Source organism: Oncorhynchus kisutch, linkage group LG3 (genome assembly GCF_002021735.2).
Source record: "Oncorhynchus kisutch isolate 150728-3 linkage group LG3, Okis_V2, whole genome shotgun sequence".
NCBI classification, from domain to species: Eukaryota; Metazoa; Chordata; class Actinopteri; order Salmoniformes; family Salmonidae; genus Oncorhynchus; species Oncorhynchus kisutch.
In genome coordinates, this window is record NC_034176.2 from 71,227,418 (window position 1) to 71,251,849 (window position 24,432).

The 24,432-nt window shown below is 45.0% G+C and overlaps 1 protein-coding gene across 8 annotated transcripts in view; it reads left to right on the forward strand.

The window, feature by feature from the left end:
• The first annotated feature begins 8,988 nt into the window (after window positions 1-8,988).
• Window positions 8,989-24,432, forward strand: part of LOC109874848 (pleckstrin homology domain-containing family A member 7) — a 149,652-nt gene continuing 134,208 nt past the window's right edge. For 3 of the 8 annotated variants that reach the window (XM_031813384.1, XM_031813390.1, XM_031813446.1), the window contains exons 1-3: window positions 8,989-9,346; window positions 9,456-9,532; window positions 9,646-9,703. In XM_031813384.1, the coding sequence (XP_031669244.1) occupies window positions 9,264-9,346; window positions 9,456-9,532; window positions 9,646-9,703 (218 nt within the window). In that variant the 5' untranslated portion in view covers window positions 8,989-9,263. The remainder of the gene's footprint in view (window positions 9,347-9,455; window positions 9,533-9,645; window positions 9,704-24,432) is intronic. The other 5 variants (XM_031813399.1, XM_031813427.1, XM_031813408.1 and 2 more) reach the window with 3 other exon arrangements.

Genomic DNA, 24,432 nt, shown 5'->3' on the forward strand with positions numbered 1-24,432 from the left:
ACAGACTAACGAGTTTCAGAAAGTTATTTGTTTCTGGCCATTTTGAGCCTGTAATCAAACCCACAAATGCTGATGCTCTAGAAACTCAACTAGAAGGCCAGTTTTATTGCTTCTTTAATCAGGACAACAGTTTTCAGCTGTGCTAACATAATTGCAAAAGGGTTTTCTAATGATCAATTAGCCTTTAAAAATGATTTGCTTACACAACGTGCCATTGGAACACCGGAGTGATGGTTTCTGATAATGGGCCTCTGTACGCCTATGTAGATATTCCATTTAAAAAGAATATATGCCGTTTCCAGCTCCAATATTAATTTACAATATTAACAATGTCTACACTGTATTTCTGATCAATTTGATGTTTTTTTGTGCTTTTCTTTCAAAAACAAGGACATTTCTAACTTTTGAACGGTAGCGCATGTCGCATTCACGTGCTAGTTGTAACTAGGAAACTCGGAAATGTACTACTTGCAAACTGGTTGAAAGCGGCTCGCAGAAGCATCATGCCCATCAGATTTGTCCTGTTGTTTCTCTGTAGTTGCCACCTGGCAATTTTATGAAGTTGGCTTTAGCTAGCCTAGATTGGGAACCTATCTCCCAACCCTGTAACTAGCTACTAAGAAGCCATTTCAGGCTATCAAGTTAGAGATTGTCTAACTGTCTTAGCTGGCATGTCTGCTGGCAAGGTTGGTAGACTTTAGAAAAGCAAGCAATAACTGTTCTGAATAAGACTCACATTCCTTTCAATCTTTTACCCAGATTTTAGCAGAGATGCAAAGAAGCATGTTTATTTTTTGTAATACAAGTCAGGAGGATACAGGCAGCTCAAGAGGTATGCATAGATATGAAGAAAATAGACATTTCTTTTACATAGAATTAAGTATGATGATTATGGCTCAAAAAGCTGTTTCAGGTGTTTGAAAAATGCAAAATTCTACAACTAATGGTAGTGGGTGTCACAACTTCCGCCAAAGTTGGTCCCTCTCCTTGTTCGGGCAGCGTTCGGTGGTTGAAGTCACCGACTTTCTAGCAATTGCTGATCCTCTTTTCATTTTCATTTGGTTTTGTCTTGTCTTGTATCACACCTGGTTCCAATCCCATCAATTACATGTTGTGTATTTAACCCTCTGTTCCACCCTCATGTCTTGTCGGTGATTGTTTGTTTGTAGCTATGTGCAAGTTATGTTCTGGTGTGCGACGGGTTTTGTACCCACTTGTATTAATTTGTATATTTTGGTTTTCGGAGATTTTGAGCACTTATTTAACTGCTCCGTTTATACCAAGTTCGATCTCCTGCGCCTGACTTCCCTGCCACCAGCACGCACCCCTTACAGAATTACCGAACCGACTATGGAGTCAGCAGGAGCAGGTACCCCGGTTATAGGGGTGGAGGAGCGCGTCCGGGAGCACACAGCGATGCCTCACCATCTTGGCACCGCCATGGGCCGCGTTGTCCGGACTATGGACTGCTGGGAGAGACAGGGAGTTCTTCCAGTGCCTCCACCAGTACAACCAGGGTCTTCTCTGAGCACCCCTTTTACACCTGGTTCCAGTGGGATTCGTCTCTCCCTGCCCCAGGTGTACGACGGAGAGGCTGCGAACTGCCAGGGGTTCCTGCTTCAACTGGAGCTATACCTGGCCACTGTCCACCCGGCTCCATCAGGCTGTGAGAGGGTGTCCGCCCTCGTCTCGTGCCTCACCGGGAAAGCCCTGGATTGGGCCAATGCCGTGTGGAGAGAGGGAGATGCGGCGTTGGAGCAGTTTGAGGAGTTCCCCGCCATTTTCGTGCAGTCTTCGACCACCCGCCCGAGGGTAGAGCGGCGGGTGAGCGCCTCTTCCATCTGAGGCAGGAGACGAGATGCGCCCAGGAGTTCGCCCTGGAGTTTAGGATCCTGGCTGCCGGCGCGGGATGGAGCGACATCCTTCGGGAGTTGGCCTGCAGAGACACCACCCTCATGTTTGACCAGCTGGTGGACTTGTCCATCCGGCTGGGCAACCTAGTGGCTACCCGTGGACTTTCTGATCGGGGTCCGGTGGTTCCATCCTCCCGCACGCCATCTCCGATACCCATGGAGCTGGGAGGGGCGGTCCGCAGGGAGACCGGAGGGGGTTCCCGCTCGTGCACCATCTGTGGCCGCAGAGGTCACACGCTGCGAACTAGTCTTTTCCTTGTTGACTCTTCTGCATTTCTCGTGGTGCTGGGCCTACCCTGGTTAGCTTGTCATAACCCCACTGTTTCTTGGCCACAGAGGGCTCTCACGGGGGGGGTTGCGAGAGTGCGCAGGTAGGTGTTTAGGGGTTTCCGTTGGTGCTACTACGGTGGAGAGTCCAGACCAGGTCTCCACCGTGCACATTCCCTCCAAAAAGAAGGCGACTCAATTACCACCTCATCGATGGGCCGATTGTGCGATAGATCTCCTGGTAGACGCTGCACTTCCCAGGAGTCACGTGTACCCCCTCTCACACAGGCGGAGACGGAGGCTATGGAAACACATGTCTCCGAATCCTTGTGTCAGGGGTACATTCGGTCCTCCACTTCACCCGCCTCCTTAAGTTTATTTTTTGTGAAGAAGAAGGAGGGAGGTCTCAGCCCGTGTATTGACTATCGGGGTCTGAATCAGATCTCTGTGAGGTACCTGCTACCGCTCATAACCACAGCGATAGAGTCAATGCACGGGGCGCGCTACTTCACCAAACTAGATCTCAGGAGTGCTTACAACCTGGTGCATATCCGGGAGGGAGACGAGTGGAATACGGCTTTTAGTACCACCTCTTGGCACTATGAGTACCTCGTCATGCTGTACGGGTTTATGAATGCGCCATCACTCTTCCAAGCCTTTTTAGACAAGACTTTCAGGGACATGCACGGGCAGGGTGTAGTGGTGTATATTGATGACATGTTGATATACTCCACTACACGCGCTGAGCATGTATCCCTGGTGCGCAGAGTGCTTAGTTGCCTGTTGGAAAATGACCTGTACGTCAAGGCTGAGAAACACATGTTCTTCCAGGAGACGGACTTCCTTCCTAGGGTATCGCAGTCTCTATGGGGGTGCCACATGGTTCAATTCTTGGACCGACTCTCTTCTCTGTATACATCAATGATGTCGCTCTTGCTGCTGGTGAGTCTCTGATCCATCTCTACGCAGACGACTCCATTCTGTATACTTCTGGCCCTTCTTTGGACACTGTGTTAACAACCCTCCAGGCAAGCTTCAATGCCATACAACTCTCCTTCCGTGGCCTCCAATTGCTCTTAAATACAAGTAAAACTAAATGCATGCTCTTCAACCGATCGCTGCCTGCACCTGCCCGCCTGTCCAACATCACTACTCTGGGCGGCTCTGACTTAGAATACGTGGACAACTACAAATACCTAGGTGTCTGGTTAGACTGTAAACTCTCCTTCCAGACCCACATCAAACATCTCCAATCCAAAGTTATATCTAGAATTGGCTTCCTATTTCGCAACAAAGCATCCTTCACTCATGCTGCCAAACATACCCTTGTAAAACTGACCATCCTACCAATCCTCGACTTCGGCGATGTCATTTACAAAATAGCCTCCAATACCCTACTCAACAAATTGGATGCAGTCCATCACAGTGCCATCCGTTTTGTCACCAAAGCCCCATATACTACCCACCATTGCGACCTGTACAATCTCGTTGCCTGGCCCTCGCTTCATACTTGTCGCCAAACCCACTGGCTCCATGTCATCTACAAGACCCTGCTAGGTAAAGTCCCCCCTTATCTCAGCTCGCTGGTCACCATAGCATCACCCACCTGTAGCACGCGCTCCAGCAGGTGTATCTCTCTGGTCACCCCCAAAACCAATTATTTCTTTGGCCGCCTCTCCTTCCAGTTCTCTGCTGCCAATGACTGGAACGAACTACAAACATCTCTGAAACTGGAAACACTTATCTCCCTCACTAGCTTTAAGCACCAGCTGTCAGAGCAGCTCAAAGATTACTGCACCTGTACATAGCCCACCTATAATTTTGCCCAAACAACTACCTTTTTCCCTACTGTATTTATTTTTATTTTATTTATTTATTTTGCTCCTTTGCACCCCATTATTTTTATTTCTACTTTGCACATTCTTCCATTGCAAATCTACCATTCCAGTGTTTTACTTGCTATATTGTATTTACTTTGCCACCGTGGCCTTTTTTTGCCTTTACCTCCCTTATCTCACCTCATTTGCTCACATCGTATATAGACTTGTTTATACTGTATTATTGACTATATGTTTGTTTTACTCCATGTGTAACTCTATGTCGTTGTATGTGTCGAACTGCTTTGCTTTATCTTGGCCAGGTCGCAATTGTAAATGAGAACTTGTTCTCAACTTGCCTACCTGGTTAAATAAAGGTGAAAAAATAAATAAATACAAATTTCCACCTCAGGGGTGGAGATGGAGAGTGACCGCATTGCAGCCGTGCGTAATTGGCCGACTCCCACCACAGTAAAGGAGGTGCAGCGGTTCTTAGGGTTTGCCAACTACTACCGGAGGTTTATCCAGGGTTTTGGTCAGGTAACGGCTCCCATTACATCACTGCTGAAGGGGGCCCCGTGCGCTTGCAGTGGACAGCTGAGGCGCACAGGGCTTTTAGTCACCTGAGGGCTCTGTTTACCTCGGCTCCCGTGCTGGCCCATCCGGATCCCTCTTTGGCGTTCATAGTGGAGGTGGACGCGTCCGAGGCTGGGATAGGAGTTGTGCTCTCTCAGCGCTCGGGTACGCCACCAAAGCTCCGCCCCTGTGCCTTCTACTCGAAGAAGCTAAGCCCGGCGGAGTGAAAGTATGACGTGGGGGACTGGGAGTTGTTGGTTGTCGTCAAGGCTTTGAAGGTGTGGAGACATTGGCTTGAGGGGGCTAGACACCCTTTTCTCATCTAGACTGACCACCACAATCTGGAGTACATCCGGGCGGCGAGGAGACTGAACCCTCACCAGGCAAGGTGGGCAATTTTTCACCCGTTTTGTGTTTACCCTTTCTTACAGTCCAGGCTCCAGAACGTGAAGGCAGACGCATTGTCCCAGCTGCATGACACAGAGGAGCGGCCCACGGATCCCACTCCCATACTCCCCACCTCCTGCCTGGTGGCGCCGGTAGTGTAGGGGGCGGGACACGGACATTGAACAGGCGTTACGTGCAGAGCCCGCTCCCGTCCAGTGTCCCGCTGGGCGTCTGCTGTTCGTGACCGGTTGATCTATTGGGCCCACACGTCACCCTCCTCTGGTCATCCTGGGATCGGTCGGACAGTGCACTGTTTGAGCGGGAGGTACTGGTGGCCTACCTTGGCTATGGACGTGAGGGTTTATGTTTCCTCCTGCACGGTGTGCGCCCAGTGTAAGGCTCCTAGGCACCTGCCCAGAGGTAAGCTACACCCCTTACCCGTTCCACAGCGGCCTTGGTCGCACCTGTCGGTGGATTTTCTTACTGATCTTCCACTCTCACAGAGTAACACCGCGATCCTGGTCGTTGTGGATTGTTTCTCTAAGTCCTGTCGTCTCCTCCCTCTGCCCAGTCTTCCTATGGCAATACAGACTGCGGAGGCCTTGTTTACACGCGTCTTCTGGCACTACGGGGTGCCTGAGGATATAGTGTCTGACCGGGGTCGCCATTTCACGTCTAGAGTCTGGAAGGCGTTCATGGAACGTCTGGGGGTCTCTATCAGCCTTACTTCAGGTTTTCACCCCGTTATATCTGGAGTACTTCTCCTGTCTTATCCGGTGTCCTGTGTGAATTTAAGTATGCTCTCTCTAATTCTCTCTTTCTCTCTTTCTTTCTCTCTCTCAGAGGACCTGAGCCGTAGGACCATGCCTCAGGACTACCTGGCATGATGACTCCTTGCTGTCCCCAGTCCACCTGGCCGTGCTGCTGCTCCAGTTTCAACTGTTCTGCCTGCGGCTATGGAATCCTGACCTGTTCACCGGACGTGCTACCTGTCCCAGACCTATTATTTGACCATGCTGGTCATTTATCAACATTTGAGCATCTTGGCCATGTTCTGTTATAATCTCCACCCGGCACAGCCAGAAGAGGACTGGCCACCCCTCATAGCCTGGTTCCTCTCTAGGTTTCTTCCTAGGTTTGGGCCTTTCTAGGGAGTTTTTCCTAGCCAACGTTCTTCAACACCTGCATTGCTTGCTGTTTGGGGTTTTTGGCTGGGTTTCTGTACAGCACTTTGAGATATCAGCTGATGTACGAAGGGCTATATAAATAAATTTGATTTGATTTGGGGTACTAGCCGGTTCATGCGCCTTGGCATCAGGGTCAGACCGAGGTTCCTGCGGTGGACGACTGGGTCAGGCGGTTTGTGGGGCCATTTAAAGTCCTGAGGAAAGTGAACGAGGTATGTTATAGGTTACAGCTTCCCCCCAGTTCCATGTGTCTCTCCTTAGGCAGGTGGTGGCTGGTCCGCTACAGGAGTCTGAGGTGCGGGAGGTTCCTCCGCCCCCTCTGGACATCGGGGGGGGCCCGGCGTACTGCGTTCGCTCCATACTGGATTCAATGGCGAGGGGCCTTCAGTATCTCGTGGAGTGGGAGGGGTACGGCCCGGAGGAGAGGATCTGGGTTCCAGTTGAGGGCGTGTTGAACCCATCTATGCTGCAGGAGTTCCACCGTGTTCGTCCGGATCGCCCTGCGCCTCGCCCTCCGGGTAGTTCCCGAGGCCGGTGTCGACGTGCTGCTGGAGCCACGCGTCAGGGTGGGGTACTGTCACGACTTCCGCCGAAGTTGGTCCCTCTCCTTGTTCGGGCAGCGTTCGATGGTCGGAGTCACCAACTTTCTAGACATCGCTGATCCTCTTTTTATTTTCCTTTGGTTTTGTCTTGTCTTGTATCACACCTGGTTCCAATCCCATCAATTACATGTTTTGTATTTAACCCTCTGTTCCCTCCTAATATCTTGTCGGTGATTGTTTGTTTGTAAGCTATGTGCAAGTTATGTTCTGGTGTGTGACGGGTTTTGTACCCACTTGTATTATTTTGTATATTTTGTTTTTCTGAGTTTTTGAGCACTTATTAAACTGCTCCGTTTATACCAAGTTCGATCTCCTGCGCCTGACTTCCCTGCCACCAGCACGCACCCCCTTACAGCGGGGACTAGCCCCCCTCCGGACCACCCCCCAGGCTTCCTCACCTACATTGTGCCCCCTTAGAATTTTGGGTGCATGACACCCCTGGCGGCTAGTGTATAGCTCAACCAATTAGCAAGTGAGAAATTAGTTTCCTACTTCCGACTACCACATGAAAGTGGCACTGATGTTCCATAACCTTCCATGTAACTGCCAAAATAAAGGAGACTCTTGAGTAAATGAGGGGTACAAAGTATATTGAAAGCATTGCTTCCACACATATGTGGTTCCTGAGTTAGTTAAGCAATTAACATCCCTTCATCCTTAAGGTCATGCATAAAAAATGTCAAGTTGGCCATTATTTTGGCTACCCATGGTTGGAAGAAGAGATCTCAGTGACTTTGAAAAAGGGGTCTCAAAGGAGAATAGTGTTCCTCAGTCACCAGATCTCCACCCAGTTGACCACATACCTTGCATTCAGACCCCTTGACTTTTCCAAATTTTGTTACGTTACAGCCTTATTCTAAAATTGATTGAAAAGTTTTCACCCCTCATCAATCTACACACAATACCCTATAATGACAAAGCAAAAACAGGTTGAGAAATGTTTGCAAATGTATAAAACATATTTTTTTCCTGAAATATCACATTTACATAACTATTCAGACCTTTTACTCAGAACTTTGAAGCACCTTTGGCAGCGTTTACAGCCTTGAGTCTTCTTGGGTATGACGCTATAAGTTTGGTACATCTGTATTTGGGGAGTTCCTCCCATTCTTCTCTGCAAATCCTCTCAAGCTCTGTCAGGTTGGATTGGGAGCTTTGCTGCACAGCTATTTTCAGCTCTCTCCAGAAATGTTAGATCGGATTCAAGTCCGGACTCTGGCTGGGCCACTCAAGGACATTCAGAGACTTGTCCTGAAGCCACTCCTGCCTTGTATTGACTGTGTACTTAGGGTCATTGTTCTGTTGTAAGGTGAACCTTTGCCACAGTCTGAGGTACTGAGTAACACAGGTGAAATCAATGAACAAAAATGAAAGACAGGGCTACGTTCAAGAACACAAAGAAACAGGACTAGGTTCAAGAACACAACGAAACAGAACACAAGGTTGACTAAGAAAATAAACACAGAACCTTACATAGACAGGTGTGTGGCTTTCCAAATCATGTCCAATCAATTGCATTTCACACAGGTGGATTCCAATCAAGTTGTCGAAACATCTCAAGGATGATCAATGAGCTCAATTTCGAGTATCATAGCAAATGGTATGAATACTTATGTAATTATGATATTTCTGTTTTTTATTTTTAATAAATTAGCAAAATGTCTAAAAACCTGTTTTTGCTTTGTCATTATGGAGTATTGTGTGTAGATTTATGAGGGGAAAAAATAATTGAATCAGTGTTAGAATAAGGCTGTAATGTAACAAATTGTGGAAAAAGTAAAGTGGTGTGAATACTTTCCGAATGCACTGTATGGGAGATTCTGGACCAGGGCTTTCCCCCACCATCAACAAAACACTAAATGATGGAATGTCGCATCCCTCCAATAGAGTTCAAGACACATCTATGCCAAGGCGCATTGAAGCCGTTCTGGCTCCTCGTGGTGGCCCAACGCCCTATTAAGATACTATATGTTGGTGTCGTCTTTATTTCGCCAGTTACATGCATGTTCCACAAGTCATAGGCTTATTAAAGGCTATCTTAGATTCATCAGGAAATGCTATATCATTTCTAGTTTAGTCTACTGTAGGTGACGTCATTATTGCAGGAAAGATCGTTCAGTTGAGTTTTGGAATTTGCGTGTGATGGACTGTTGTTTGGGAATGTTAATCTTCTCAAATAACAGGGCGTTAATGCTGAAATCTTTTCAACGCATTCCTTATGTGTAATTACTGTAGCTGCACCCTTGTGATGCATAACAATACTGCGCTAGATTGAAATGAATTGGAGAACCATGTTTTACATTTGATTCAATCACAGCCAACCATGCACGCTTTGGTATGTCCACACCCCCTTTTCGTCGGCTAAAAGTGGCACAAAGACGCGCTGGCTTTAGGACTTTTTTACAAGTTTGGTCTTCCCCTTTAAAAGTCTGCAGCCCTAGCGGTGATCATTGGACTGAAAACTCTGCGGAGGGGAAGATGAGAATGAAATAGCTTGAACAAGAAGCCGGGATCATGGCGGCACCGCTCGGGCGGGACACTCTACCTGACCACTGGTCCTATGGAGTTTATCGAGATGGCAGGGTCTTCTTCATCAAGTGAGCATGCACTGTGATGTTTTAAATTTAAGCTGTACTGGTGAAACGGGTTAATTACGCAGTTATTCACGTTCTCCTCGTCCAGTAACAGGTGTTTTCTTTCTTTCAGTGATAAAACTCACAGCACTACTTGGCTCCATCCCCGTACGGGTGAACCTGTCAACTCTGGACACATGATACGATCAGGTACGCGCAGGAATTAATAATAAGATATTTCATGACTGCTGTGCACATTGTGCTTTAGCCTACCACATCTAGATATGTATATATTCACGCAGCCCATTGTATTCATGTTTTAGATTTACCACTGGGATGGGAAGAAGGATTCTCGGACGAGGGGGCCAGCTACTTCATTGAGTGAGTGCAGCTTTATGTTGTTAATGTATGGGATGTGCGTGACTCTAACGTCCGATTCGAGCTCGAATAGCTCATAGCTGTAGACATATTGTTGTGTCTGTAGAATGCTTGAAGGCATGAGGTCTTTTAAATGCATCAATTGCAGCGGGTTGAGAAATGATGACGTTGCAATGCAAGCCGTCACTTTCTTTCTCACGGTTACACGTACAAATACCCCAGGTGTTCATGGATACAATGTTGTACTAGGACACAACGCTCGGGTTTGCTGATTTTGTTTGTCATTTATGAATGTCACAGAGAAGCCTATTGCTCCTGACTAGCCCCATATGAGACCTTTATTAGGCTACTGGCTGAACGATATCAAATGCTGTATAGCATAGACTACTACTTCATGCAAATGTTTAGTCAGGGATTTCTGCTATGTTAGGCTATTCAGGCTTTATATGACACAGTATCTTGCAATGTCATTGCCAACAGTGGCAGTCAGTGCCGTTTAAGACGATTTTTTTTCATGAGCATGGCCTTATTTTTATTACAGCATATTGGATGACTGTCATTCATATCCATTCACCCAGTTGTCGCCATATTAGCTAAAGTAATGTCATAGTCAGCATAGCTAATAGAACTACCACGTTAGTAAACCCACTACAATAATACAATAGCGTTACAGTGTACAGTCATTAGGCCCCACTGGCAATAAATTAGTAAAACCTAAAGCTTACCTTGACTTGGAAGAGTTCCAGTGTTGTGTTTGAAAGTCATAGCCAGCTAGCTAACATAGCATGCCTCTGTTAGAGCAGGGTGTACTTGTAGGCTAAACTAGGTAGCTGCATTTCTCTCTTGCTTCTCTTTCATTTTGGAATGAGTTCATTTGTTCAAAACTGTTCAACTAGTGTCTTTCTCTCTCTTTGAGTCAACTACTCACCACATTTTATGCACTGCAGTACTAGCTAGATTAATTCTCTGATCCTTTGATTGGGTGGACAACATGTCAGATCATGCTGCAAGAGCTCTGATAGGTTGGAGGGCATCCTCCGGAAGTTGTCATAATTACTGTGTAAGTCTATGAAAAGGGGTGAGAACCATGAGCCTCCTAGGTTTTGTATTGAAGTCAATGTACCCAAAGGAGGACGGAAGCTAGCTGTCCTCCGGCTACAGCATGGTTCTACCCTACAGAGTGCTGTTGAGTGTACTGTAGACCTTCTTTGCAAAATAATGTGTTTTAATCAATGACGTGACGTGACGTGATTATATTAAGTATAGTTTTATCTAAAAAGGATAGCTTTTTAAATGTTTTAAAATTTTTATTTTTATGAAATTCAGTGAGGAGGATGGTCCTTCCCTTCTTCCTCTGAGGAGCCTCCACTGATTGCCAACCACTAATTGTTATTTTTCTGGACCATTTTATTAGGATTTATTAAGTAATTTATATACAGTTTTGTCAAATCATAGACTGCTGTCTTTAAACTTTTAGCCTAATGTATGCATCCGTTGCCTATGCTTACTTTAGGTTTCAGACAGAAATTAGCCAGGCCTATTATAAACCAGTGCCTTGAAATACATTTCCTGTTATTTTGACAGAAATCCCCAAAGGTGAGATGAATGAAAATATGATTGTGTTTGACCAACATACCCTAATGCTATATTGTTTGGAGAAAGGTCATGTTTGCATTTCTTCAGGATCTGTAGCTAGATAATATCCTACTTTTATCCTACTTTTATCCTACTTTTAATTGACTTTCTTTCTATTTAGAACATCTGTGTTTGAGGAAGAGAGAGGACTGAACACACACACACACACACACACACACACACACACACACACACACACACACACACACACACACACACACACACACACACACACACACACACACTCTGGTGGGATGTAATTGCCCATCTGTCCAACGGATACGCCTGCATGGAGTGTTTTAACATGTACATGTTTAACACAGTTTTGTATCACAATATATTGTGATTTGATTACAGACATCACAATAGATTGACAGGCTAAATTGATGCTCTATGTTGAAGTTTCATGCCAATTAACTCTTGCTTTCTGCCCACATCATTTAGAAAATAAAGGGCAATGCCAAGCAGGACTGAAAGAAATCTATTGAAATTCAGCTCACACCCTCCAATACGCAAGACCTCTACTCTCTCCATTAGCTGTGTGGGTTTGTGTGTGTGTGGCTGAGGAAGGGGCAGGAGAGGAGCTTGTGTGTCTGTGACCATATGGTGACAGAGATGTATAGCATGATTACAGTCTTGAGGCAGCGAGAACAGGATCCCCAAAGTCACACTTTTTCTATCCAGAAAATGATTATGGCTCCCAAAAACCAATCCACCATATCTACCAGAGCATTCTGTCAGTCTTTGCCTTTCTCTTGGCTACAAACAGGCTGTGCTATATTTGTAGAAGTAACATTAAACCACTCACTCTTTCTACAGTATTTTATTTGTTTACCCAGACACTCAGTAGAGAGCCATTTGCATTATCTATGTCCTTCTGCAGTGTTTCACATCTTGTTTGTTGATGGGAATCAACTCTGTAGGCTGTGGCTGCCAGTGTGTAGCAGATGGGTCCCTGGAAGAGGGAGAAACACACAGAGTAGATAACAGACCACTCTGAAAACCAACTGATAAATTAAGCTAACAATGACAACTGACAAGTCTACTTTTCCTAGCCACGTGCTTATACATCTGCATTACTTGCTGTTTGGGGTTTTAGGCTGGGCTTCTGTATAGCACTTTGTGATATCTGTTGATATGAAAAGGGCTTTATAAATACAATTGATTGATTGATACTGTAAAGCAAGTGTAGACATAGAGAATGCATGAGCAGGGGTTCCTCATTGTGAACCAATGGAAGGAGAACTCCTTCCACCATGGGTGATTTCTGGTGGGTAGCAACTCAGTCACAGAGTTTCTAAACCCAGAGGCGCAACATCGCGGGACTTCCGGGAGCGCTTGTGAAACAGACCAAACAGACCAGGCCGGGGTTTGAGAAGTCAATGGGAGAACTGAAAAATTCTGCTTAGATGTTAATTTTCTCAAAATCTAATAGCACAACAAAGACAAATTGACACATTTTCTTTTTTGTCAAAAACTTTATATCGAAGAAGTGCCTTTGATTTGACCGCCTGCACATGTACAGTTTGGTGCAAAACGACTGTTAGAGCCGATGACGTGTTTCTACGTATGAGCTTAGCTAGCCAACATTGCCATGACATCGCCTACAAGTGTGATCGGGGATTTCTATTGGAGAAGCAGTTTTAGCCTTCATACTGTACTGTCTTTGAATCAGTGTTTTCCATTAGCACCGGCTGTCAGCTTATTAGCCAGTTACATAATCATTTTCAGCCGGCTACATTTTTCACTTCATTTTAACTAGGCTACTTTTCATTTTACAGTTTCAATTCACTAGTCTGTCGAGCCCTCTCCTGCTAGAATGAACAATATGCATCTTCTAGCGATCTATTGATGGGATCGGTGCCTGTCAGTCAGAAAGTAAGCAATAACAGGGAAACTTGGCAGAGAGGAAGTGGCGAAGGGAGAGGTTTCACTGTCGCCAAAATCTGTCCAAAACAAGCCCACTGCATGTTTATGGGCTTATTTTGGACCTAAGCTTGTTGCCTGCCTTCTTGCCTTTGGGACAACTACTCCCATTGTTAGGGCGGAGTGTCACGTTCTGACCTTAGTTCTTTTGTTATGTCTTTGTTTTAGTATGGTCAGGGCGTGAGTTGGGTGGGTTGTCTATGTTAGTTTTTCTATGTTTTGCTATTTCTGTGTTTGGCCTGGTATGGTTCTCGCTGCGCTGCGCATTGGTCCTCCGATCCTTACTACTCCTCCTCGTCAGAGGAAGACAACCGTTACACGGAGACATGAGCATCTCGTCATTATATACAGATATCTGGTTGCAGTCAAATTTCTTTACACAGAGGGAAGAGAGCATGATGCTCATGAATTTGCAAGTATTCAGACCCCTTCCCCTTTTTCACAATTTGTTACATTTACAGCCCTTATAAATCTACTCACAATACTCCATAATGGCAAAGCGAAAACAGGTTTTTAGAAATGTTTAATTTATTAAATGTATTAATTTATTAAGAATAAAAAACAGATATCGGATTTACATACAGTAGGGAGAACAAGTATTTGATACACTGCCAATTTTGCAGGTTTTCCTACTTACAAAGCATGTAGAGGTCTGTAATTTTGATCATAGGTACACTTCAACTGTGAGAGACGGAATCCAGAAAATCACATTGTATGATTTTTAAGTAATTAATTAGCATTTTATTGCATGACATAAGTATTTGATCACCTACCAACCAGTAAGAATTCGGGCTCTCACAGACCTGTTAGTTTTTCTTTAAGAAGCCCCCCTGTTCTCCACGCATTACTTGTATTAACTGTACCTGTTTGAACTCGTTACCTGTATAAAAGACACCTGTCCACACACTCAATCAAACAGACTCCAACCTCTCCACAATGGCCAAGAACAGAGAGCTGTGTAAGGACATCAGGGGTCAACTTGTAGACCTGCACAAGGCTGGGATGGGCTACAGGACAGTAGGCAAGCAGCTTGGTGAGAAGGCAACAACTGTTGGCGCAATTATTCGAAAATGGAAGAAGTTCAAGATGACGGTCAATCACCCTCGGTCTGGGGCTCCATGCAAGATCTCACCTCGTGGGGCATCAATGATCATGAGGAAGGTGAGGGATCAGCCCAGAACTACACGGCAGGACCTGGTCAATGACCTGAAGAGAGCTGGGACCACAGTCTCAAAGAAAACCATTAGTAACACACTACGCTGTCATGGATTCAAATCCTGCAGCGCACGCAAGGTCCCCCTGCTCAAGCCAGCGCATGTCCAGGCCGGACTGAAGTTTGCCAATGACCATCTGGAGGATCCAGAGGAGGAATGGGAGAAGGTCATGTGGTCTGATGAGTCAAAAATAGAGCTTTTTGGTCTAAACTCTACTCTCCGTGTTTGGAGGAAGAAGAAGGATGAGTACAACCCCAAGAACACCATCCCAACCGTGAAGCATGGAGGTGGAAACATAATTCTTTGGGGATGCTTTTCTGCAAAGGGGACAGGTGTCATGCCCTGGTCTAAGTATTTTGTGTTTTTCTTCATGTATTGGGTCAGGCCAGGGTGTGGCATGGAGTTTTTGTATTGTGGTGTGTTTTGTCTTGGGGTTTTGGTGTGTATGTATTTGGGATTGTAGCTAGTGGGGTTATCTAGCAAAGTCTATGGCTGTCTGGAGTGGTTCTCAATCAGAGGCAGGTGCTTATCGTTGTCTCTGATTGGGAACCATATTTAGGCAGCCATATTCTTTGAGTTTGTCGTGGGTGATTGTCCTTAGTGTCTTTGTTCCTGTCGCTGTATTTAGTTGACAAGTATAGGCTGTTTCGGTTTTCATTACATTTATTGTTTTGTAGTGTTTTGTGTTTATTCGTATTTACGTTTGTTTTCATTAAACATGGATCACAATCTACATGCTGCAGTTTGGTCCGACTCTCCTTCACCACACCTAGAAAGCCGTTACAACAGGACAACTACACCGTATTGAAGGGAGGATGGATGGGGCCATGTAGGATGGATGGGGCCATCGTGAGATCTTGGCCAACAACCTCCTTCCCTCAGTAAGAGCATTGAAGATGGGTCGTGGCTGGGTCTTCCAGCATGACAATGACCCGAAACACACAGCCAGGGCAACTAAGGAGTGGCTCCGTAAGAAGCATCTCAAGGTCCTGGAGTGGTCTAGCCAGTCTCCAGACCTGAACCCAATAGAACATCTTTGGAGGGAGCTGAAAGTCCGTATTGCCCAGCGACAGCCCCGAAACCTGAAGGATCTGGAGAAGGTCTGTATGGAGGAGTGGGCCAAAATCCCTGCTGCAGCGTGTGCAAAACTGGTCAAGAACTACAGGAAAAGTATGATCTCTGTAATTGCAAACAAAGGTTTCTGTACCAAATATTAAGTTCTGCTTTTCTGATGTATCAAATAAATATGTCATGCAATAAAATGCAAATTAATTACTTAAAAATCATACAATGTGATTTTCTGGATTTTTGTTTTAGATTCTGTCTCTTACAGTTGACGTGTACCTATGGTAAAAATTACAGACCTCTACATGCTTTGTAAGTAGGAAAACATGCAAAATCGGCAGTGTATCAAATACTTGTTCTCCCCACTGTAAGTATTCATACCATTTGCTATGAGACTCGAAATTGAGCTCAGGTGCATCCTGTTTTCATTGAACATCCTTGAGTTGTTTCTACAACTTGATTGGAGTCCACCTGTGGTAAATTCAATTGATTGGACTTTATTTGGAAAGACACACACTTGTCTATATAAAGTCCCACAGTTGACAGTGCATGTCAGAGCAAAAACCAAGCCATGAGTTCGAAATAATTGTCCATAGAGCTCCGAGACAGGACTGTGTCGAGGCACAGATCTGGTGACGCGTACCAAAATATTTCTGCAGCATAGAAGATACCCAAGAACAGTCGCCTTCCTCATTCTTAAATGGAAAATGTTTAGAACCACCAAGACTCTTCCTAGAGCTGTCCGCCCGGCCAAACTGAGCAATCGAGGGAGAAGGGCCTTGGTAAGGGAGATGACCAAGAACCCAATGTTCACTCTTCCAGAGCTCCAGAGTTCCTCTTTAGTGATGGGAGAACCTTCCAGAAGGACAACCATCTCTGCAGCAACCCACCAATCAGGCCTTTGTGGTAGAGTGGCCAGACGAAAGCCACTCCCCAGTAAAAGGCAAATGACAGACCGCTTAGAGTTTGACAAAAGGCACCTAAAGAACTCTCAGACCATGAGAAACAAGATTCTCCGGTCTGATGAAACCAAGATTGAACTCTTTGGCCTGAATGCCAAGCGTCACATCTGGAGGAAACCTGGCACCATCCCTACGGTGATGCATGGTGGTGGCAGCAGCATGCTGTGGGTATTTTTCAGCGGCAGGGACTGGGAGACTAGTCAGCATTGAGGGAAAGATGAACAGAGCAAAGTACAGAGAGACCCTTGATTAAAACCTGCTCCTGAGCGTTCAGGACCTCAGACTAAGTTCACCTTCCAACAGGACAACAACCCTAAGCACACAGCCAAGACAATGCAAGAGTGACCCAAATCTCTGAATGTCCTTGAGTGGCTCAGCCAGAGCCTGGACTTGAACCAGATCTAACATCTCTGGAGAGACCTGAAAATAGCTGTACAGCGACACTCCCCATCCAACCTGACAGAGCTTGAGATGATCTGCAGAGAAGAATGGGAGAAACTCTCCAAATACTGGTGTGCCATGCTTGCCCCTGTCTGTGTGTGTGCATTGTGTGAGTCTAGCCATTAGCAATGATGCTAATGAAAAACAGTCTTCTGGTAGATGGAAAGCCTTTCCCAAAAAAACATAAAATGTTAACTACAAAAGTTGCATATTCTTACCTGGCAGAATGATATCATGATTATTTTCATCAATCCAGTGGGTATTTGTTTTGCAAACTCATCACATTTGGTACAAAACACAGCTAAACAACAACCTCTTGCTTGGTGCACACTTGAATTAAACGGTAACTACACCCCAAAAATGTAAATGTCTCAGCTTTTTCCCAGACCTCCAAGTGGTCTCACGATGTGGTTTAAACATTGTTGTGGACTTAGAACCTCAAATGTATTTATTTATTAAAAAGTGTTTTTTTGAGAGATCCTAAAAAAAAGGTTAAAAAAACAAAACCTGGACAAACAAAAGCTTGAATTTATTTACTTGTTTTAATAAAATGATATAATTTGAAGAACATTTATGGCATATATTGCAGTAAAACTGTAAATAAGACTCATCTCAAAATGAGACAGGTTTAATGTTCTCTTATTTTGAAAATAGTCCTGGTCATATAGGCTTAGACCTAGACAATCACCAAAACAGCATTTTTACAATCAGGGAGGTAAACTCAAAGTGTTCAATCATTTTCCTGTGTATTTCAAATGGAATCATGTAACAAAATAGAGCTCTTAAAAATGTTGAGCGCCTAGCTGGCTACTTTTTCTATTTGTCTGACTACTCTATGTACTTGTGGAAAACACTGGGAACTCTGTCCACAGTCATGCCCCTTTTAGTTTGCCTCACTTGCCCCAGTCAGAGAGCCTGCCATAAAGTGCTTTCTACTGCTATGGTTGTATTCTTGTTTGTGTGAATAGTTTGTTGAATGTAGGAAATTATTGGGAGCAAACAAAGTCTGTTCCAAGCGGCACACAGCACAAACATGAGCCTCAGTATAACACGATTGTGTTAATATTGGAATATGAAGTTCTCTGACTCAAAGCAGTTGTAGCAGTTGAATTGATAACTAATGAAAGTGTTCTGTGGTTGCAGACAGATGCTTTCTAGTGCTTAGCAACACTGGTGTGGATGGGTGGATGCCCATTCAAGTCTGGTGTGTTCCTCAGTAGTCTCAGACAGACTCAGTCTGATGGGACCGTGGGAGTATAACTCATTCAGCACAGCACACACCTACCTGTGTGTAAGGCACTGATATCCATGTCCTCCCATCTACCAACTAAACAGCCCAGTGCAAGATAGATTGAGATTGTCTGTGCCACTGTCTTTCTCCCTGTGTTGCATTGGAAATGTGTTGCTCTGAGATGGAGGACTCGTAACACAGACAATGCAACGCACCTTATGTAAACACTATAGAAACGACTGAGGCAGGAAGCTGGCATTCAGACATGTGAGTTTATAAAAGGGCAAAGGAAAAAATGATTGCAGAAATTTGTTATAGCTGACACTTTGATTGTGTGCTGCATGAAGGGAGTCATTGTGCCCGTCTCTCTGGCCGTTGAGAAAAGAGAACAACAGGCCAACCCGGAGATCTATGATGGCCCAAATGTCAGCCTGGCTGTAAAATCAATTGGTTATTTGTTGCTCAAATGACTTGATGGAAGCAAGGATCCTGTTTTGGTCTTCTTCTCTGGCACTAGCTGGACATTGTGTCTTTGTCATTGTGCTGTTTTAACATTGGTGGGTTCGGTAACAGCAGACGACAGGGACAGGCCAAGTCACGACTGTCCTACAACCCTATTCTGACATTAGAATTCCCATAAAGTATGGCTGTGGTTTCAACACAACTCAAACTTGACACACTCTTGTGTTCTCTTTGTTCCACTCTACTGCTACTTTACCTAAGGTTAGTTACTGCAGTGTAGTTGCATGCAATTATACCAGGACCGGAACTGTAGATTCAAAGTAATTACATGTGTGTTCATGTCTTGGAAGAGCCAACGAGAGATGTTGAGTTTGTCCTTGTGATGTGCTTGGCCTCTTTTATTATGCCTCATTGGGGAATCATTTATTTCTGCTGATGTGGCTTCTGTTATTTTCACCTAATGTTGGGCTCTTCAATACTTCACAGTGGACCGGCCACATCAGAGCTTTACTTGATTTACTGCCATCTTGGACGGCGCCAGGTTTTTCTACGTTTGTCCCATGTGTCTTTAAGGTAATTATGGGCGAGTCGTTGAATGCATAACCCACCGGCCTGCCTGGTCACCCTCGCACTCAGCTAATGAAACACTATGAGTGGAGGCATGGGCTGGTTAATTCATCAAACCAGTCTCTCAGAAATATGACAGTCAACTGTGAAGTCAAGCTATATATGACTGATAGCTCCTGTCAAAAAGCGAAACTCTTTTTAAACCAAAGTCATACTTACTCCATGACTGACATAGATGTGGTTGAGGTTTCATCCAAACAGTAGCACTTTAGGTTGAAGTCTCCCATAATCATTGGATGGAGCTGTCTGTATAGGTTTTTGGGATCCCCCCCCCCCCCCCCCCCCTTCCCTCCTCCCCCCTGCTGTCCATGGAGCATGCTGTGACAGGCTGAGCGGAATCCAAGTCCACATGGCACTGCCGTGACAACGATCTGCTGGTTGTGTAGCAGGTTGCTGGTGGAAACCAGCGGAGCTAGAATACAAAGAAGGGATTGTTGAGACGGGCAGCGCGGTCGTAGTAAAACTCACATTAATTTACATGTAGGTCAGTGGAGGAATGGAGGTCTGCCTAGTGCTCTCTAACATGGTGGGTTAGTTAGATAACCTCTCCTGTCTCAGATTGGACCAGGGCACTTTAGCTGTTACTTTAATCTGGCACTATATTAGTGACTTGCATTTCTTTAGAATTCTTTCTACTCAGACTGAGAGAGGTATTAATTTTGATAAAATCTACACTGAAGACATAAATGTTGTTTCAATTGGTTTTAAGTAGCTACACTAGAGCTTGTGAAATGGTTTTCCCAGTTTTTCCCTCAGAAAACGTATAGCTGGAACAGTCAATGCATTGGGAAAAGTGCAGCTCTATAGCTCCCCCAGGGGATAAATGATCTAATTGAGGTACAATGGTGTCCTGTTGGGACAATGTTGCTATTGTTTGGGGTTTGCAAACCTGCGGGACTGACAGGGGGAAGTGTACGATATCCATATAGACCCACACAGACTCCCTCTCTTCTATATCCCTCCACTTTTGTCCTTAATAAGAAATGATGGTTCCATCAATCTTTTATTATTTATCTCAGATCTCTGTTTATTTGCCACCTCCCTCCAGTCTTCTAATTGGTATGGTCTGTTCTGTGTTACAATGGCACTCTGGGAAGAATGAGTTAATTAGCCATAAAATGTAGCAGAAGTGAAGGAAACCACTTTAAATGGAGATTAAAGGCAGCTCAATTTCCCTACAGGCATTTATCTCTAGGCTCCACTAATAAAGCATTCTCTTTCTGCATACAGCAAATCCACGCTTCACTGGTACAGAGATCCACGTTTCCAAGTAAAGGAAGGCTACAAACTAATGTCACAATGCTTTAGTTGACCTTTGGCCTCAGCATACCAAGATCCCCTTGTTCTGAAGGAACATGTGTTTGAATGGTAATGATCATCTCCGTCATTGCAGATGACAAGGTTAATCTGCTCAGCAAACCTAGTCAAGTGTAGCAAATTCAAACGTTTTTGGCCGTTACACAAGTACTTGTATTCAACTCTTTGAGTGCTTTTGAAACTGCCAAAAAATACCTTTGATATTCAGTGCTGACTTTCAAACTGCCTCAGAGAGTGGAAGAACTTTAGCAGTTTTTTTAACTTCTCTATTTTTGCTGGGGCTGCTTGACCCTAGTGGATCGTTTTTTAAAAATGTTTATTTTTTTACAGACTTCCTTTTTAAAGTGTATCCCCAACTGTTCCTTTCATCCTGGTGACACAGGAAGAAAAAGAGTCGTGTTGAGTCTTTCTGGAAGGTAAATCTAAGGAAACACACTTCTTCTTTTATTCTTACAGCAACGTGTTGACGGCTGTCATTTCTGTCTTTGTTATGACAGTGTTGGCAGGTGTGGTCTGCTTTCTAGGAAAGCCTATATTCACCACAGACACTGAATGCACTTTCATTACTTCAATCATTATGGCTTCATCATAACAGTTCAATTGACCACCCAGAACTAAGTCCTGATTCCCTCAGGTGGATGTACTGTAGGTAAGATGGTCTGGACAGTGTGGAATTTGTCCATTAATGTCGTGTTTGCTTCAAGGACTATGGAATTAGATGGAAATTGATTGAAATTCAGATATTTCTGTGTCAAGTGGCAGAGGGAGAGATGACGGGGGAGTGATAAGAAGCATGCCACTGAATACCAATCAGACAGACCTCCCTGTACCTGTATCAGCCGCAGCCAAGCTGCTCTCAATGCAGTAGACTGGAGATGGGTTTGACTGCTGTTATCCCATTGAAACTAATATAAAACTCCATTCAAAGAGCTGTTCATCTTCTCTCATATGCAGAAAGATTGACCACAGAGTAAATATCCTCTTTCTGTGACGGTATTTTATTCCAGGTTATATGAAGCAGTTATGCCCCCCTGGGATTTGGGCCAATAATCTACAGTTTTCATAGTCCTTTCTCTGGCTAGTCTGAAACTATACTGCTACCCACTCTTACATACCAGTAGTTGTGTTTCGAGGTTTCATGCTGAGAAGTGGAATTCCACAGTTCCCACTGCTCAACCCTGTGGCTGTTTCATTCAACCCAGGGCATCTATGAGAGGTCAGACTGCAGGGTGGCTTAAAGCTGGCTTTTCCATTTGTTTCCAAGTACACACACATCTCTGTATGCATTGGCTATGATGGCTACAAAGAATCCTCACCCCCTGTCTCTTACACTTCAGCATGTTGGTGAGATGTGCTGTCTGTCTGATCCAGTGTGTAAATAACAGTCCTTGTCCTACTCCTCTCTCAGCTGTTTGTTAAGACCATGCTGTGACCTTCACCTGCCATTAGTGATTCTGAGAGGGTTTTGTCTCCTCTCTAGCCCTCCCAGTGTGTATGTCAAGCTCTCCAAACACTCTGGAATCGCTCCTTGCCATGCTGAAGGCTGTAATCAGTGAATGACTGGGCTCTTCTGCATTGTGTGTCAACCTCCATTCACCTGCATGCCACTCACCACCATGGTATCAGCAGCATTACCAGGCAGTCACTTTTCTATCCCCAAATACATACTTGGATTTGTTAGGTGATACAGTATTTCATCACTCAGCTAAGTCATAATCAAAACAAATACGTCTCTTGCGTAGCTGGTCAACTTTCATGTAATGCTGTTAAACTCAGAAGCACTTTGACAGTCCGTGTGTGGGCTGAACTGACAGCTCTAGCGTTGTGTGTGATGTGTGTGTGATGTGCCGAGAGGAGAGGCAGGATAGTCATGCCCTCCTGTGTTCTGGCCCTCTCTCCCTGGCTCTCTCCCTCCCGGATGTTTGGAGAATGAGGGTGTAATGATTATTATGAATTTTTGGAGGCAGTAGGCAGAGGCTGTGGCAGGGCCCTTTGCCGTGACAAGACTTTTGAATGATTTCCTGTTTTGACAGAAGCTGTTTGCAGTGGAGCTGCAGTAGAGGTACAGGGGCTATAGTGTTCTCCTCTCTGAGAATACTCTACCTGCTGCAGAATGAATCATTTATCCTGTGGAAGTGGGAGAGGAAACAATGTGTTAGCTTAACACTGCCCCTGAGCACATAGTCTGTCTGGAGTTATTGAAGATGCCAGGATCCATTCTAAAATAAATGACAATGTCAAATAGGGGGTGCTTATATCTCAGCAAAAAAAGAAACGTCCCTTTTTCAGGACCCTGTCTTTCAAAGATAATTCGTAAAAATCCAAATAACTTTATATCTTCATTGTAAAGGGTTTAAACACTGTTTCCCATGCTTGTTCAATGAACCATAAACAATTAATGAACATGCACCTGTGGAACGATCGTTAAGACACTAACAGCTTACAGACGGTAGGCAATTAAGGTCACAGTTATGAAAACTTAGGACACTAAAGAGGCCTTTCTACTGACTCTGAAAAACACTAAAAGAAAGATGCCCACAATCCCTGCTCATCTGCGTGAACATGCCGTAGGCATGCTGCAAGGAGGCATGAGGACTGCAGATGTGGCCAGGACAAAAAATTGCAATGTCCGTACTGTAAGACGCCTAAGACAGCGCTACAGGGAGACAGACAGCGGACAGTTGATCGTCCTCTCAGTGGCAGACCACATGTAACAACACCTGCACAGAATCGGTACATCCGAACATCACACCAGCGGGACAGGTACAGGATGGCAACAATAACTGCCCTAGTTACACCAGGAACGCACAATCCCTCCATCAGTGCTCAGACTGTCCGCAATAGACTGAGAGAGGCTGGACTGAGGGCTTGTAGGCCTGTTGTAAGGCAGGTCCTCACCAGACATCACCGACAACAACGTCGCCTATGGGCACAAACCCACCGTCGCTGGACCAGACAGGACTGGCAAAAGGTGCTCTTCACTGACGAGTCGCGGTTATGTCTCACCAGGGGTAATTGTCGGATTTGCGTTTATCATCAAAGGAATGAGCGTTGGACCGAGGCCTGTACTCTGGAGCGGGATCGATTTGGAGGTGGAGGGTCTGTCATGGTCTGGGGTGGTGTGTCACAGCATCATCGGACTGAGCTTGTTGTCATTGCAGGTAATCTCAATGCTGTGCGTTACAGGGAAGACATCCTCCTCCCTCATGTGGTATCCTTCCTGCCGGCTCATCCTGACATGACCCTTTAGCATGACAATGCCACCAGCCATACTGCTCATTCTGTGCATGATTTCCTGCAAGACAGGAATATCAGTGTTCTGTCAGGGCCAGCGAAGAGCCCGGATCTCAATCCCATTGAGCACGCCTGGGACCTATTGGATCGGAGGGTGAGGGCTAGGGCCATTCCCACAGAAATGTCTGGGAACTTGCAGGTGCCTTGGTGGAAGAGTGGGGTAACATCCCACAGCAAGAACTGGCGAATCTGGTGCAGTCCATGAGGAGGAGATGCACTGCAGTACTTAATGCAGCTGGTGGCCACACCAGATACTGACTGTTACTTTTGATTTTGACCCCCCTTTGTTCAGGGACACATTATTCCATTTCTGTTAGTCACATGTCTGTGGAACTTGTTCAGTTTATGTCTCAGTTGTTGAATCTTGTTATGTGCATAGAAATATGTACAGTTAAGTTTTCTGAAAATAAACGCAGTTGACAGTGAGAGGACGTTTCTTTTTTTGCTGAGTTTATTTGTCCTGTTTTACTGCATGTACAAGTGGAGTAATTAGGGTTAAGTGTCTTGCTCAAGGGCAGATTATTAACAGGTTAAAGTTAATACTAGTAAATAATAGAT